Source organism: Candoia aspera, chromosome 11, assembly GCF_035149785.1.
Source record: "Candoia aspera isolate rCanAsp1 chromosome 11, rCanAsp1.hap2, whole genome shotgun sequence".
Classification (NCBI taxonomy): domain Eukaryota; kingdom Metazoa; phylum Chordata; class Lepidosauria; order Squamata; family Boidae; genus Candoia; species Candoia aspera.
In genome coordinates, this window is record NC_086163.1 from 13,534,507 (window position 1) to 13,552,258 (window position 17,752).

The window sequence follows — 17,752 nt, forward strand, 5'->3', positions numbered from 1 at the left end:
TCAGAAAATACAGCTTTGCATTAATGAGATCCATCAAAGAAGGATTAAGGAAAGGTTGGCTCCCACATTTTTTCTGTTGATGTTGCAAGGACTTTGAGGGTCCTTAAACTCATATGATTTGGTGTTGAACAGCCATAGCTCTTTCTGGATTCAAGTCACAGCATATCTTTATATAATTTTGGAAAGAAATAGGGCCATTGTATTTCTAAGGTACAGAATATGTCATTTTAAGAAGAGGTTTGCCTTATTGAGAATGGAGCTGAGCAGAGATGATAATCTCTGTACATGGAAAGAATATTCTCTTCTTGATATTCAGGAATATATTCAAGGTATGTCTTTATTATCTATTTTTGAGATGTCTTGATATTCCAATAATGAGAAGATGACGCGATTTTTATGTGGTTCAAAGTTATTTCTTATTACTATTTTGCTGGCAGGCATTTTGGGCAACAGTGACCTGATGGGACAGTTTCCTCTAAGTATTCTTCTGAACTGGGTCCAGGTCAAATCCCTTTCTAGGTGTTCTTCCACCCATTACAAGGGGTGAGTAGGTGGGGGAGCAAGGACCTTGAAGACCCCCCTTCCTTGTGCTGCCAGTTCAGAAAATCCCCAAAGCTTCAGTTATGGGACGTTCACTCAGCTGCTGCAGACAAGGCCCTTCCTCTCCCCTGTTCCATGGTCATTTTTGACAAAACGGGCACCTGTATATGAACTGGGCTCAGAGGGCCGCTAGCCTTTGCAGAAAGAAGCAGGGTGTTCACCCAGGAAATGCAAGTGGTTCCAGCTGGAAAAGGAGGACACATCTTTGGAATATGGCCTGCGGCTTGAAAGGGCAAATGGGTATTGCTGGGTATGTGCCCATTTCACTGGCTTTCTTCAATGAACGTGTAATTTGTTCTCCTAGTGAGACAAAGAACTCTTGGACGGGTTTTTGCCTATCAGCGCTGAATGAATCAGAATGGCCAGTGGGGGTGTGGGGAGCCTCCCTTTGTTTACATGTGCTCAGGATCAAGCTTTGGACAGATCCTGGAAGCAGGTTTCAGAGGAAACTAGTGTCAGCCTCTGGGGCAAGACTCTCAATGCGTCAGGGGAAGATGGGTCCTAAGACAAGCCAACTCCTTGGTGGCACTTTCCAGTGGAAGGGGGAAGGCCATGAAAGGAATGAACCAGCCACATCCTCTGGACACACACTGGCTATGACATTAAAGGTAATGGACACTTTTCCACCCTTTTTCCAGCAATGAATTCGGTTCTAGCAGAACCACATAAATTATATTAAAGCTAAGGTTGCAAATGAAAACCACAAAGAATATGTGGGGTGATATAAATGCCTCCCTTATTGTCTTGACTGCGCCCTCAGTTAAAGCAAGCAACGTTGCCTTCGGCAATCCTTAAATGAGGTTTACTGTATAAGAAGATAGAAAAGTGGGTGTGGCATGTTCCTCATAATATTGTCTCCGAAGATGAGAAGAGGCATTTGAAGCAAACCGTCAAGCAGGCTGGAAGCAGAATCTGCAGCTCCCCCCAAAATGGCAAAGGCAACCGACTTCTCCGTTTTCAGCGTTCTGGTGACGGGATCCAATCGGGGGATTGGCCTCGGTCTGGTGAAGAGGTTTCTAGAGCTGCCCTCTCCACCCAAATGGGTCTTTGCTACCACCCGTGATCTGAAGGCAGAGAAAAGCAAGGTAAGAATCGGTTAGCTAGTTAAGAATGGCGGCTATTATAGCAAAATTCAAGTTAAATGCACAACTGTTTATTACACAATGCTACTTATACTGTATTATACAATAATAGTCATTCAGCTTACATACACATTGGACTTAAGGACAGACCTTGGGAACAGAAGTCATCCTTACCCCAGGGACTATCGGTATTTTCAACCTCCCAGGGATATTCTGACCCATCACACTCTTCCCTTGCATGGCAAGCAACACCATGCAATGCAAGGATTGAGCTCGTTCTATATTAACCTTATAGGAATTGCCTTTTCTTCTTCCCTTTCTTTAAATTTTTGTTTACTTTAGTCAATGTTATGTCTTACATTCTTTTAAACTGATACTCACTGTGGAATTATTAATTTTTCTTTTGTTTGGGGTAGTTGACATTTCCCTATTATTAAATCAATGCTATGCAATGCAGAGGAAAGGAAGAAGCAATAGTCAGTCAAGGAAATGGCGGCAAAATGCATGAGCTCCAGTTTTCATCAACAGGACTCATAAGAGCTCTCTGAGATTTTGTATCCTTGCAACCCTCCTTGCTTGCATCTCGTCCACACTCGGCTTTGTGCACCACATTCCTAGGAAACCCCATGTGGGGGCTGGATTTCCCTCCTGCCATAGTGAAGGGCTGTTTTGTGCCTGGCCCTCTAAGCCACAGCAAGCATTTTACAAGACCGCCAATAACACTCATGCAGAATGTGAGATGTGCCCCAGTGCTGACCCACTAACCGTGGTTTATAGCTGTGTTGAAAGAAAACAAATCACACCATGGCTATGTACGTTAGCTAGCTACCTTAGCCTTCAGTCATGGTAACTCTCTTTTTAAATTTTACTTAATTCCTGACTTTATACGTTTTCAAACAAATGTGCAAAAAATAAAAATGAAATTCTCTCAAGCCACCTGCCCACAATGTGACTAATAAAAACACAGGAAAAGACAAAAAGCCTGTCATTACAAATATATTCCAAGTTTGCCTGATTTTATAAATCTTTGAAAGAGGAAACTAAGTTTTCAATATTCACCAAGACTGTCCAAGAATTTTTTCTAAAGGGAAAGATAATGTGAATCTTCTGATTGGCAGAATAGTTAATTCTCTCAAAAAGTGGTAGTCATCTCTAAAACCCAATCCTTTATTTCTGTAGTATTCTTTCATCTCCTAAGGTACTATTCCTAGAGCATGACATCCCATCTTTCTTCAGAACATCTGAAGTTCCAAGTAGCAGGTATATAATTAAATACAATATGCGCTTCTTTAAAACCTAAAGTTTTCCCACAACATATCGTATGCCATTAGTCTGAGAGGGCTGCAAAAAAGAACATGACCATAACATATGAGTTAAAGAGCCCTCAGATTTCTTGCAACGCCAACACAAATGCTGTCGTCATTAGCCCATCCCTTCTGAAACATTCTAGATGGTGTCCAGTAAGTCCAAAAAGCCATCTTTGGGTGTGTTAATTTCAACTTCAGATCACGATTGTCCTCTGCAGCATAGGACCTGGCCAGTGATTCCTCCAACTGAAAAGTTTGAAGCAGCAGGGGGATGTGGAGAGATTCCTGGGGAGCCCCAGCTGGTTGGGTTGGATCACCCTGACTGGGTTCACACATTGCATTAAGCCTTATGTGGTTTGTTAAGTTTTGTTTGTTGGTTTAGTAATAATGAACAGCTGCTGCTGAATGAGAAATACATTACATATCTTTCTCGTTTTCTTTTGCTATTGTCCTCTTTGCAATCCACCTGACATAATTCCCTGCGTCCTGAATATAGTTGTGAGTATTAATTCAGAAGAAAAACTATGACCTTTTTCTCTTCCAGGAGGTAAAAGAGTTGGCACGCAAGCATCCCAATCTGGTGGTGTTGCAATTAGGTAAGTGTCGAGTGCCGTGTGAAATGGGGCAAGTTTTCTACTTTGAAAATGCTCAGAGAGTCTAGCAAAAAGCTCCTCTGGGAAGGGCTGGCAAGCAGCCTCACTGGCTGGGCCCAGTAGATTTCTTCGGGGTGGGCTACAGCGGTTGTCTGACCAGAATTTTGTGCGTTGTAGATTAGCAGAATATGTTAGACCATCATATCAGGGCTGCAAAAATCTGGATAATGATGAAGTATCACTGTCAACAAAGAGAACAAAAATCAGAGTATCCATTTGCAACCCTGGTGGCTTAGCCCTGGTGGTGTCGCTCTGGTTTATTTGGGCTGGAAAACTTTATACTGAGGATTGGTTCACAGATCTCTGTTAGACATCCTGTGCATCTTTATGTATTATTTTATCCAAGGGTGTTGTGTGAACTCCATCAGTGTGGGTTTATTCAGTAGGTTTTGGCTCTGAAGCCATGGCTTGAGCATGATGTGCAAAGACAGCCTAAGTCACAGCTTGTTTCTGATTCCACAAAGCACAGACCTCTTATGCCTTTAGGCCCCTTTTGCTGGGGATCTTAAAGTTCTTATTTCTCCATAGTATGTTCTGGAGTTGCTGTTGAGACACTCAAGTCTTTGATGGAGTCCATGCTCTCAACCGCTTGAGGCTGTCTAATTGCTATTCCAGAAGGTGGTGAGTTGCACGGATGGACCTGCAGATCTTCTGAAGTTCCAAGAAGCTCCTATGTAGCAATTCTGAACCAGCACATTGTTGACGTTTAAATAATATTATTTTCCCTCAGATGTCGCTGATCTTGAGAGCATCCAGGCAGCTGTGAAAGATGTGGAAAAGTGTGTTGGAGATGGTGGGCTGACCATCCTCATCAACAATGCTGGCACTTGGGCGTTTACTGACCTGACAACAGAAAATGCCAAGGATATGATGAGAATTTATTCCATCAATACCATTGGCCCACTGCAAATGAGTCAGGTTTGTCTATTATTTAAAAGCCTTTCAAAGCAAAGAAGATTGCCTGAATAAAGAATAAAGGCTGAACAATTGCGTTCACTGTCACCGAAGACAGCAGTTTGGCACTGCTGAAAATAAATAAGTAGAAATAGTGCATTGACTCAGCAGTGTTCAATGCCACCAATCATGTTATACTTTGGGGCCACTGCTGAAACTGGATGAGAGCCAGTTCAATGTAGTGGTTAAAGGCACCAGGCTAGAAACTGGGAGACCGTGAGTTCTAGTCCCACCTTAGGCACGAAGCCAGCTGGGTAACCTTGGGCCAGTCCCTCTCTCTCAGCCCTAGGAAGGAGGCAATGGCAAAGCACTTTTGAAAAACCTGCCAAGAAAACTGCAGGGACTCCTCCAGGGAGTTGCCAGGAGTCAACACTGACTCCAAGGCACAGATTTGTTGCTTCCTTTCAAAGCAAGGAAGACTGCTTTATTAAAGAAGAAAGATTTGAACAGTTGAATTCAGTGTAACTAGAGAGTAAGGTAATACTCTAATGCTGAAAGTAAAGAAGTAAAAATTGTACAGTATATTGATTTGGGAGCAGGTTGGAACCTTGGGGGTAGCCGTTCCCTTTTGGGGAGTGCTGGGACAGAAGAAAAAATTCCGGACTGCTGTGATCCTTTTGTGAGTGGTCAAAATCACACACATTTCCTCAGAGTTGGATAACTGCTGGAGAGAATCTGTACAGGGGGTGGTAGAGACATCCTGGAACGTCATCTGAGGTGCACCAGATCTGCACAATGGGCAATGGCTAATTCATGATTCCAGAGAGGCTCCAGGCTTTGGGGCCAGCTGAGTTTGATGGAGGTGATGCCTTTCTGCTTGAAGGAGGTGGTAAAGTGCCCCTCCTTAAGAGGCCATCTCTTGACCACAGACTTTTGAGAATTATCCCTTCACCTCCCATCTCTCCCTTTTCAGGAAGGTTGAGGAGAGCTCGATATTGAGGCAATTACAGAGAACTGCAGAACACATGGATGACCTGGATTTGGGCCAAACTTTGGATTGTATACCCTCGCTCTGGGATGTATGTTGCCCATCCCTCATAGACCGCCCCTGTAGGTCTTCTAGGTATCCAGACTCTGCATCGACTGAAGCTTTGGAGCCATCTACAAGGGCAGCCCACAAAAGAGCATTAGAGCAGTTTTCCTGTGTGTGGTCAGGCCTGGATGACGCTATGAAGGTCCCCTTGCAGAGGGTGATAGAACATTTTGTAGCCCTAGATGCAGCTCATTCTGTCTTTTCTTCTCTCTACAAGGCCTTTCTGCCCCTGTTGAAGAAGGCAGCCCAGAGAAGTCCAAGGCAAGGGCTGAGCTGCAGCAAGGCCGCCATTATCAATATATCCACTATTGGAGGCTCAATTGAACTTATGGCTTATTGGGATAAAGGACAGGGAATTTCATATCGCTGCAGTAAGGTACTTAACATGTTTTCTTTGTGGAGCTACCTGGACATAGTTGAACCTCATTTTGCTTTTTGTTTTCAAGTAATTTTATGAATGATTATAATTGTAATAATAAAAACTAATAAAAAACTAAAAGAAAGATAGAAAAATAGAAAAATAGAAAGAAGAGTAAAAAGTGCAAAGGGAAAAAAATAGGAAAGACATAAAGAATAGAAACAAAAAAGGGAAATAAATAAAAAGAAAAATATAGTAAAGAAAAAAGAAATATATAAAGTAGTGACTCCTAACTTTTATCACAAGTATAAATAATTGTGGCAATTTTTCACCTCCTCTTAAATTACAGCAAATGATCTCTTCTTCCCATATCCCATCTCTTATCTATAAACAAATCCATAAAGCATCGTTATTTCCATCCTGGTATCAGCAAAAGTCCATTAAGAGTTACCAGAAATAACAGCATACAGGTAGTCCTCGACTTATGACCATTCGTTTAGTGACCATTCAAAGTTATGACTAAAATGACTTATGACTGGTCCTCACACATATGACCATCACAGGGTCCATATGTTCACGTGATCAAAATTTAGGCATTTGGCAAATGGCATGTATTGATGATGGCTGCAGAATCCTGGAGTCACATGATAGGCATTTGCAATCTTCCCAGCCGGCTTCCAACAAGCAAAGTCAATGGGGGAAGCCGGATTCGCTTGATGACAATGTGATTCACTTAATGACTGTGGCAAAAAGGTTATAAAATCAGGCTTGATTCACTACACAACTACATCGCTTAGCGCCAGAAGTTCCAGTCCCAATTGTGGTCATATGTCGAGGACTACCTGTATCTATATTAACTTTGATCAAATATCCCAACTTTATATTCCTTCCTTTTACTTCCAACAGTCTTAATCTTTAGTCCATTCACTTCACAAAGAACTTGATTTCTTTTCATTTTTCCTTTGTCCTTTCTTCAAAGTTTTAACAAGTCTCTCTTGTAAATCCAATACAGAAAAATTATCCAGGTCACTCTCTTGGTTTATTGTTTGTATGTCCCTTTTAATTAATAATACATCAGCCAATTTCTTTTCTATCTTTATTTATTTTACTTATTCGGTGCTCACATTTATAGGGCTGCCCATCAGACAGAAGGCGACTCTGGGCGGTGTTCACTGTAACATCTCTTTTCATGTCATTCTTGTAGTCTGTCATTTGCAAATCCACTTTCAACTCAGTCTCTGTCTTGTCAGATAAAACTTGTTCCCCTTCATAACATCTTTTGGACACAGTCTACCCATAAAGGCAGATATTGCTGTTGATATTATTAATATTAATTAATATTTTTGAAAGTATCTTCAGTATTTCCAGTGTTAGAATATTTTGCACCATTCTGTGCAAGTTTATATGTTCTTCTCCTTTAATTGAAATCGTTAGTTCCCTCTAGTGTCCATTTAAAAAAAAAAAAAAATTCAATTCAAAACAAAAGCATTTTCCCATGGGAAGGATTCTTTATAATTAATTCCAAAATCTTATTTTGAAGTTTATCTGGACCCTCAGAGTCTGTCTGTAGCTTTCTAAAATCAAAGTTTTAATCAATCTTTTGCTGTTTATTTAATTTTTTAAAAAGTTCTTAAGCTTGTATTTAAAAGTTTCTTTCATTAAAATTTGAAGGCATACTCACTCAGTGTTTTCAGACTTGTTGCTCCAAAGGTTTCTAATAGCTGAAAAGTAGTTAACAAAGAATTTTCTAATATGATCAGAAAATTATGTGAACTTAGAAACCTTTTAGGGGACGCGGTGGCGCTGCGGGTTAAACCGCTGAGCTCTGAGCTTGCCGATTGGAAGGTCGGCAGTTCGAATCCGCGCGACGGGGTGAGCTCCCGTTGCTAGTCCCAGCTCCTGCCAACCTAGCAGTTTGAAAACATGCAAATGTGAGTAGATCAATAGGTACCGCTTCGGCGGGAAGGTAACGGCGTTCCGTGTCATCATGCCGGCCACATGACCACGGACGGGTCTACGGACAATGCCGGCTCTAAGGCTTAGAAACGGAGATGAGCACCGCCCCCTAGAGTTGGACACAACTGGACTTTACGTCAAGGGAAACCTTTACCTTTACCTAGAAACCTTTTAATGGTGCTGATTGCAATTTTCTCCCAGTGCTCAAAACCCTCTGAATACTACTGTCTTGTGGTCTCCTCAGGAGGAGCAACCGTCTGGACCACTTGTGGGCGATCTCTGGTCCTCTCCTTTTTCTGTAGCTGTGTGGAGAGCTGATGTCAGGGTTGAGGCAAAAAAGCAATGCTGAGCCAGGAATGAAGCTCTAGTTTTTTATTGTTTCTACCTTACCCAGAATCTTGCCAAACTAAGCCAAGCCAAATGGTGCTAGGGAGAAATACTCCAAGCAATCTAAGGCAGGCTCTGTCTCAGCTTCTTGGCCAGCTGCCCAAGGTCCTCCAAACTATAAGATCTTTTCTCCCCCTGGAATGCACCCCTTCCTCCCTCTCCTGCGACCTCCATAACATCACCTTCCCTCTCAGAGACACATTCCATCACACCTGGTCTACTCGCCAGCTCTTCATTCTTTCCTGCGGTCATCAGTTGTGCTGTTCACGGAGCCGTCTTCAGTCTGCCCTTTCTTCCGCTGGAGGTTGGAACCTCCTTTTCCATTCATGAGTGTATCTGTCCATGCCTGCATGTCCCTAAATGTGCATTTCTAACCTATTGCTAAAATGCAGCACTGTTTGGAAACTGGTTACTGTCACAGCTGTGTGCCAGCAATGATGCTTTACTGCTGTCATCTCAGCCCTTCTGAAGAGTGTGGCCCAGAGTTTGAACTGGGGCAGAGTTCTTGTGTGAAAGTTCTCTCTTGCCACTTTTGAGCTCTTTCCCGCAAGAAGTCTGTCCAAATTCAGTTGGGCTTCTTTTTGAAAAAAGGGTTCATTTACCATTGAGACAGATTTACCTCTAACATAAAGACTGAAATTAAGAAAAATAGAAACTGCCTCAAAGGGGTTGTTTTTGAACTTTATTGCCTTGAAAAATGTTTACCGTTTTCATTCATTGTGTAAAATTGAAAAAGTCATTGTGGAAGAATGAACCAAACAGCATCAGTGGGAATAGTTGCAATTCAGGGCATGCAAAGCATACTCCGTATTTGCAAAACCAACGATTTAACAGAAATTTGTTTTGGCATCCTGGACAAGTTATTGAACAGACATTGGTAGATACTTTCATTTGCATGAGGATCCCATGTGTTATTACAGTCACAAACCTGAGTTTAAAATTAAACACCTTAAAAATAAAATAGGAATAAAAACAGAACAGAGGCTAAGGCTGTCACAGTTGGTGGCCAATTCCTCAGTGGGCAGTACATAAAAAGATCATAATTTCCCAGATGATCTCCCAGGTAAAGGGCTATATAACTTCAGCCAGTGTGCTCTGATGCAAGTCCATGCACCCATTTTGGCTTCAATCAGCCCCGCCTCCCTCCTTAATACTATGTTTGGACTGCAAGGGGCTACCTGGAATGTAGACTCGACCCTTTCAAGAGGAGAAGAAGAAATATAAGGTTGACACGGAACAGTAGCCTTCGCTGTTGAGAAAATTACGTGAACACCATGGTCCCAAAATGAGATGTCCCAACCATATTGGGGCCGGCTGAAGCCCTGGAGAGGGATCCCAAGTGCTGGTAAAATCCATCTAGTTCTCAGCACCCTATGTCATGTTCACCGTTCCAATGTTACCGTTACACCGTAACGTTTCGCATGTCATTTGGCTGATGCGTGTTTCGTCTGGGAGGGGATGAGGATTCCATCTCGTGGGATTGTTATGTGTTAGCAGCTGGATTGGAATGTGTTTGGGTTATCTCCTGTGTTCAAGGTTCCTTTCCCAGGACATCAGCAGAAACAGTTACCAGCACCTGGGGGGGGGGGGAGTCTGCAACGGCAGGGCGAGGGGAGGGATTACATTTGAGCCGAGGGTTTTTAGTTTGTATTTGGCACGCTTTTGCTCATTCTCAGCTTTCTCTGTATTTGCATACTATTCTTTAATAAATCAGATATCATTAAGTTCCTGCTTGTGAGTCTGAGTCTACTACGGTAGGCAATCCTTACACCCAAGCAGTAGAGGTGTCGAAAGCCATGATGGCCTAAATCCTGGCTGGAGCAGTGCAGGTGGTCAGCTTCCTGCCTGTTTGTGTCCTCAAGGAACTGCTTAGTCCACTTCTGGTGCCTCTGCCTCCTGTATCTTGCCAGCCCTGCATGACAGTTAATGCACAGTATCCTGTCGATCACAATTTATTGCAACCTTTTCCTCCCTAATACTTTCTTTCCTCATAACTTTTTTTTTTTCTTTGCTCATGCAGGCTGCTTTAAACATGCTCACCAAGTGCCAGTCTCTCGAGTATCCAGCCCATGGGATTCTGACTGTCCCCATCCATCCTGGTGCAGTGAAAACCCGTGACAGCCCAGTTGTAAGTTTTTTTTAATGCATTCATGCATGTCCATGCATCTGTGTGCACACACTCACACATATTTGAATTACCTACAAATGAGTCCCTGATAATTTTAGTATTCTGAATATTTGGAGGGGGGGTTTGTGTGTGTTTTGTTTATTAGTAGAATAATAATAAGAACAAGAACAAGAACAATTTGTGCAAAATTAGATACGTCACATGTCTCTTTGAAAGTTATGTTTTGATTTTTAGTAACTGAGTTATATGTAAAGACAATGGAGGAATGGAAACTTAATAAACCAGCTGAACAGTGTTTTAAAAAGCCTCTGCGTCCACTTCCTCTTAGAAGGAAATCCACTGAATCTCACCCTTCCCTCTTGGAATCACTTTCCATTTGGGCTACTGATTATTCTTCCTATTTGCAGAACACCGTTTCTGCGGGGAAGCATGCGCTTATATCTGCAATGACCAAGACTCGGTCCCTCCCATATTTAAGACTCAAGGCAGGGCTCACACATTCTGCTAAGTGGCGCTTTTCTTAAACGCGGTTTATTGGATGCTGGGAAGGCATAATACGCTAGTCAAGAAAGTCTGTGTTGCAGATCGCAGTGGAGGAAGGTGGAGAAGATTCACATACTAAAGCAAACCATAAGAGTTCTGGATAAAATATTAGATGCCCGTGGTTGACTTGGTGGCTGTGCTTGCCAGACATGCTTACCCATGGTTAACTTAATTCAATCAATCAGCCCAATTTTCAGGACTGACATGACATACTGAACCATCCTCTGATCATAGGGGCTGTGTTCACATACAGGTAATCCTGGTTTAGCGACTACCGTTTCGACTGGCAACTTGGTCATTAAGCAAAGCAGTCACTAAGTGAAAATGACCTGATCCCAACCGTGCTTCCAATTTTACTTTAGTTTTTCCATGCTCCTTGCTACTTCCTTTAGATGAAGTGGGGTTCTTTCTCTTTCTCTTTGAGGACATCTTGGTGTGGGGTAAATAAGCCAGTGAAAATAAGAGTAGAGAGACTCTGCGAAGGCTGGAAATGTGAAACTTGGTCACTAAGTTTTTTTTAAGTAGTTTTGTAATTTTGAATGGACACTAAATGAGGTAGTTGCTAAGTGAGGACTACCTTGCCTTTATTAGCTAAAATGAGATTGGCCACTTTAAATGTCATATAAATCCACCTGTAATAAATAGGCTGAAAATCTATGGTCAAGAAGTCAGGCTGCATGTTGCTGATCTGCTTAGGTGAGGATTCTGGGTTGGGCAGGACTGATTCTTTAAACCTTATGAGATCCTTCTTTGTGGCAGCCGGAAATCCCCGTGGAAGAGAGCTCGAAAGGTATCGTGACTGTGCTGTCCATGCTTTCCGAAGAGGACAACGGGACCTTTCTGGATTGGTTGGGTCGTCGAGCTCCCTGGTGATCATCTGTCCCACCCTAATGCCATCGGCACTTAATACGCTGAGAGGCGATGGGGCCTCCAATAAACCACTGTCCGTCATGAAAGTTCTGATCCTGTTCTTTTCTTTCTTTCCCAAGATTTCAAACATCTGCATATATTATTAAAAACACTTTGTAAAGAAAAAATAATGCAACCATGAAGGACCAATGAAGACTATTTTGGGTTGGGAGGTTGGGAAGACTGACTCTACAAGTGTTACACAATATGTATTTAGGATCTCAGATGCAATGTCAGAGGGTGATATAACGAGAGCCCCACATCTCAAGCCAGAAGTGTTTTTTTGCACCACCATTTTCTCACACCTTGATCCCATCGTTTCTACTCCATAATTCATGGTATTTGGGCTGGTGATCACCATAAGTCTTAATTCTCACATTTGGTTCTGGCTTTGTACACTTCCTTCTTAGCAGCCAAAATCAAAACATATTTCATGCTAGTTAGGTCTCTCCCTTTATTTGAAAGTATTTCCAAATATTTTCCAAATATTTTGTAGGGTGGTATGTCTCCCACCCAAGAACCCCCTGATTATCCTGACTGCACCCTCAGTTCAAGCAAGCAATGTTGCCTTCTGCAATCTTTAAATGAAGTTTATAAGAAGGTATAAAAGTGGGTGAGCCATATTCCTCATAATGTTGCCTCCTATGATGAGAAGAGGTATTTGAACTAAACTTTCAAGCAGGCTGGAAGCAGAAGCTGCAGGTGCTTAAGAGATGGAAAGGCAGACAACTTCTCTGTTTTCAGTGTTCTGGTGACAAAATAAAATTGAAGGATGTATTGATGAAATTGGAATCTTGCAAGGATCGTTGGCAGAGGCAGTGCTTGAGTGAAAACAATACAGTTGTACTTGGAATTAAAAAACAGGATGAAGGTCAGAATTAGTTATATACCTGAATTGTGGAATGGTGAATTGGAATATCCAGTCTAGGAAGATCAATTGATCCAGATCCTAAAAGGTCTAAAATATACTTTTTAGGATTTAAGAATGAAGCCAATTTCTCAGGAAATATTGCTTTGCATTTATGAGATCCATCAAAAAGGGTCTAGGAAAAGGCTGGATATCACATTTTTGCTGTTATAGCATAAGGACTTTGAGGGTTCTTTAATCATACAGTTTAATCATTTAATCACAGCCATAGCTCCTTTCTGGATTCAAGTTACAGCACATGTTAAATACAGTGTATTTTTCCTTTCTGTGTAGATTATTTGAGTCTAATGTGTGTAAGGATGTTTATATTATATACCACTTCTGTATTTTTGAGGGGGGTGTTGGTTAATTTTGTTGCATTTAACCATGGTGGAGGGGGAAGGTTATTTCTTATTACTATTTTGCTGGCAGGCATTTTGGGCAATTTTGGGCTAATCGGATGAACACAAACAAATCTTTATTACAGTCAAAGACGAGCATAAGGAGAGTGGGGTGTTGTTGTTTATTCGTTTAGTCGCTTCCGACTCTTCGTGACTTCATGGACCAGCCCACGCCAGAGCTTCCTGTCGGTCGTCAACACCCCCAGCTCCCCCAGGGACGAGTCCGTCACCTCTAGAATATCATCCATCCATCTTGCCCTTGGTCGGCCCCTCTTCCTTTTGCCTTCCACTCTCCCTACCATCAGCATCTTCTCCAGGGTGTCCTGTCTTCTCATTATGTGGCCAAAGTATTTCAGTTTTGCCTTTAATATCATTCCCTCAAGTGAGCAGTCTGGCTTGATTTCCTGGAGGATGGACTGGTTGGATCTTCTTGCAGTCCAAGGCACTCTCAGAATTTTCCTCCAACACCACAGTTCAAAAGCATCGATCTTCCTTCGCTCAGCCTTCCTTATGGTCCAGCTCTCGCAGCCATATGTTACTACAGGGAACACCATTGCTTTAACTATGCGGGCCTTTGTTGTCAGTGTGATGTCTCTGCTCTTAACTATTTTATCGAGATTTGTCATTGCTCTTCTTCCAAGGATTAAGCGTCTTCTGATTTCCTGACTGCAGTCAGCATCTGCAGTAATCTTTGCACCTAGGAATACAAAGTCTTTCAATGCTTCTACATTTTCTCCCTCTATTTGCCAGTTATCAATCAAGCTGGTTGCCATAATCTTGGTTTTTTTGAGGTTTAGCTGCAAACCAGCTTTTGCACTTTCTTCTTTCACCTTCATCATAAGGCTCCTCAGTTCCTCTTCGCTTTCAGCCATCAAAGTGGTATCATCTGCATATCTGAGATTGTTAATGTTTCTTCCAGAGATTTTAACTCCAGCCTTGGATTCCTCAAGGCCAGCTTGTCGCATGATGTGTTCTGCATACAAGTTGAATAGGTAGGGTGAGAGTATACAGCCCTGCCGTACTCCTTTCCCAATCTTAAACCAGTCTGTTGTTCCGTGGTCTGTTCTTACTGTTGCTACTTGGTCGTTATACAGATTCTTCAGGAGGCATACAAGATGATTTGGTATCCCCATACCACTAAGAACTTGCCACAATTTGTTATGGTCCACACAGTCAAAGGCTTTAGAATAGTCAATAAAACAGAAATAGATGTTTTTCTGAAACTCCCTGGCTTTTTCCATTATCCAGCGGATGTTGGCAATTTGGTCTCTAGTTCCTCTGCCTTTTCTAAACCCAGCTTGTACGTCTGGCAATTCTCGCTCCATGAACTGCTGAAGTCTACCTTGCAGGATCTTGAGCATTACCTTACTGGCATGTGAAATGAGTGCCACTGTTCGATAGTTTGAACATTCTTTAGTGTTTCCCTTTTTTGGTATGGGGATATAAGTTGATTTTTTCCAGTCTGATGGCCATTCTTGTGTTTTCCAAATTTGCTGGCATATAGCATGCATTACCTTGACAGCATCATCTTGCAAGATTTTGAACAGTTCAGCTGGGATGCTGTCGTCTCCTGTTGCCTTGTTATTAGCAATGCTTCTTAAGGCCCATTCAACCTCACTCTTCAGGATGTCTGGCTCTAGCTCACCGACCACACTGTCAAAGCTATCCCCGATATTGTTATCCTTCCTATACAGGTTTTCTGTATATTCTTGCCACCTTTTCTTGATCTCTTCTTCTTCTGTTAGGTCCTTGCCATCTTTGTTTTTGATCATACCCATTTTTGCCTGGAATTTACCTCCAATGTTTCTAATTTTCTGGAAGAGGTCTCTTGTCCTTCCTATTCTATTGTCTTCTTCCACTTCCGCGCATTGCTTGTTTAAAAATAATTCCTTATCTCTTTTGGCTAACCTCTGGAATTTTGCATTTAATTGGGCATATCTCCCCCTATCACTGTTGCCTTTTGCTTTCCTTCTTTCTTGGGCTACTTCTAGTGTCTCAGCAGACAGCCATTTTGCCTTCTTGGTTTTCTCTTTCTTTGGGATGTATTTTGTTGCCGCCTCCTGAACAATGCTGCCAACTTCTGTCCAGAGTTCTTCCGGGACCCTATCTACTAAGTCCAGTCCCTTAAATCTATTCTTCACCTCCACTGCATATTCCTTAGGAATATTAGTGAGCTCATATCTAGCTGATCTGTGGGTCTTCCCTAATCTCTTTAGTCTGATCCTAAATTGTGCAAGAAGAAGTTCGTGATCTGAACTACAGTCAGCTCCAGGCCTTGTTTTTACCGACTGTACAGATGTCCGCCACCTTTGGCTGCAAAGGATGTAATCAATCTGATTTCGGTGTTGTCCATCTGGTGAAGTCCATGTATAAAGCCATCTCTTAGGTTGTTGGAAGAGAGTGTTTGTTATGCAGAGTGAATTGTCTTGGCAAAATTCTATCAGCCTGTGTCCTGCTTCGTTTTGTTCTCCCAGGCCATGTTTACCTGTAATTCGAGGTGTCATTTGACTGCCCACCTTAGCATTCCAGTCTCCTGTGATGAAAATAACATCTCTTTTAGGCGTGTTGTCCAGTAGGTGCTGCAGATCCTCATAGAACTGCTCTACTTCAGCTTCTTCAGCATTTGTGGTTGGGGCGTATATTTGGATCACTGTGATGTTAGATGGCTTGCCCTGAATTCGAATTGAGCTCATTCTATCATTTTTTGGGTTGTATCCAAGCACTGCTTTAGCCACTTTACTATTAATTATGAAGGCTACTCCATTTCTTCTGTGGTCCTCTTGTCCGCAGTAGTAGATCTGGTGGTCATTTGATGTGAAGTGGCCCATTCCAGTCCATTTCAGTTCACTGACACCCAGAATGTCTATCTTTAATCTTGACATCTCACCAATAACCACATCCAATTTGCCGTGGCTCATAGATCTTACATTCCAGGTTCCGATGGTGTGTTGATCCTTAGAACATCGGATTCGCCGTTCACCACCAGCACCGTTGGCCGCTAGCCGTCCTTTCGGCTTTGAGCTAGCTGCGTCATCACGTCTGGGGCTAGTTGAGCTCATCCTCTGTTCCTCCCCAGTAGCATTTTGACCATCTTCCGACCTGGGGGTCTCATCTTCCGATGGTATACCGACATATCTCTGGTTGTACTGATCCATTTAGTTTTCACGGCAAGAATACTGAGGTGGGTTGCCATTACCTTCCCCAGGGATCGCATTTAGTCTGACCTCTCTGTCATGACCTTCCCGTCTTGGGTGGCCCTTCACGGTTTAGCTCATGGCATCATTGAGGTGCTCAAACTCCAGCACCACGACAAGGTAACGATCCTTTGCTGAAGGAGAGTGGGGTAGTCAGTTAAAAGCATAGAAGGTACATTAAAATCTAATATAAGAAGCTAGAACACAAAAGTACATTAAAAGCTGATATATAAAGCTAAAACACAGAAATCTAGGTGAAAAGGAAAAAGGAAAAAAAAACCTAGAGGGAGGGGTAGGAACATTAGATGGGTGTGGGGGAGCATAAAGGTTAGTATATCTGTAAATACAGTACTCTAGTGTATTAAAATAAATGCTAGTTTATGGCATTGGGGCTAATGGGACCATTTCCTCTAATATTCTTTTCCCCTGGGTGCAGCTCAAATCCGTTTCTAGGTGGTCTTCTGCCCATTACTTAGGGGGCGAGTAGGTGTAGGAGCAAGAACTTTCAAGACCTCCCTTCCTTCTTCTGCTGGTTCAGAAAATCCCAAAGGGCTCTGTAGCGGGACTTCTACTCAGCTTCTGAGGATGAGACCCTTTCCTTTCCCTGCTCCACTTTCATGTTCCTACGAAACTGGTATCAATGAGGACTGGATGAATCAGAATGATCACCGGGGGATGAGCTTCCCCCTGTTTACTCAGGACCGAGCCTTGGAAGGGGGATCAGAGGCACGTTCCAAGGGGTGCTAGCGTCAGCCTCTGCGGCTTTTCTCTTCCCCTCTCAAGGCTTCCAGCAAGGAGAGGTTCTGCAATGGTATGTGGGAATGACCTTGGGAGACAGGAGGAAGAGCCCCAGACTGGACAACCATCAAGCAAAGGGTATCTCAGCCCACAGAAGGAAAAGGGGTGTGGGAAACGTTTCAGCAGGGACCCTCCCTAGTTTTCTGGAAAGTAAAAGGAAAGGTGGGGAGAAATGCTTTCAGACATGCAAGATTCTGTTACTGTAACTTTATAATAAAGGTAGTGTTAGTACTCATAGTTTGTGCTTCTTGTCTGGACCACCTCAAAAGGCTGACAGGTTCAAGGGAATCCAACTCCTTGGTGGCATTTCCAGTGGAAGAGGGGAAGGCCATGGAAAGAGGGGATCTGGCACACCTTCTTGGCTACAAAGTGGCTGTGAGATGGAGCATGACATTGAATGCAATGCATGCTTATCCACCCTTTTTCCAGTGCTGAATTCAGGAATAGGAGAGTCCTATAAAGTATACTGCAGCTGCGGATGCAAGTAAATCATGCAAATATTTTGTAGGGCAATATCTTTTCTTCCTTACAGGCCTGAATGT

At 42.7% G+C, this 17,752-nt stretch overlaps 1 protein-coding gene across 1 annotated transcript; it reads left to right on the forward strand.

Moving 5' to 3' along the window:
* The first annotated feature begins 1,478 nt into the window (after positions 1-1,478).
* On the forward strand, positions 1,479-11,957 carry LOC134504083 (C-signal-like). Its single transcript, XM_063313099.1, has 6 exons — positions 1,479-1,685; positions 3,504-3,585; positions 4,373-4,560; positions 5,847-6,005; positions 10,351-10,458; positions 11,761-11,957. The coding sequence occupies exons 1-6, from the start codon at positions 1,530-1,532 to the stop codon at positions 11,872-11,874; spliced, it is 807 nt and encodes a 268-aa protein (XP_063169169.1). The 5' UTR covers positions 1,479-1,529; the 3' UTR covers positions 11,875-11,957.
* The last annotated feature ends 5,795 nt before the right edge of the window (positions 11,958-17,752 follow it).

Coding starts and splice junctions, on each gene's coding strand:
- LOC134504083 (XM_063313099.1), top strand. CDS start 1,530: ATGGCAAAGGCAACCGACTTCTCCGTTTTCAGCGTTCTGGTGACGGGA. Junction 3,586..4,372: donor TCTGGTGGTGTTGCAATTAG/GTAAGTGTCGAG, acceptor ATTTTCCCTCAG/ATGTCGCTGATCTTGAGAGC. Junction 10,459..11,760: donor AAACCCGTGACAGCCCAGTT/GTAAGTTTTTTT, acceptor TCTTTGTGGCAG/CCGGAAATCCCCGTGGAAGA.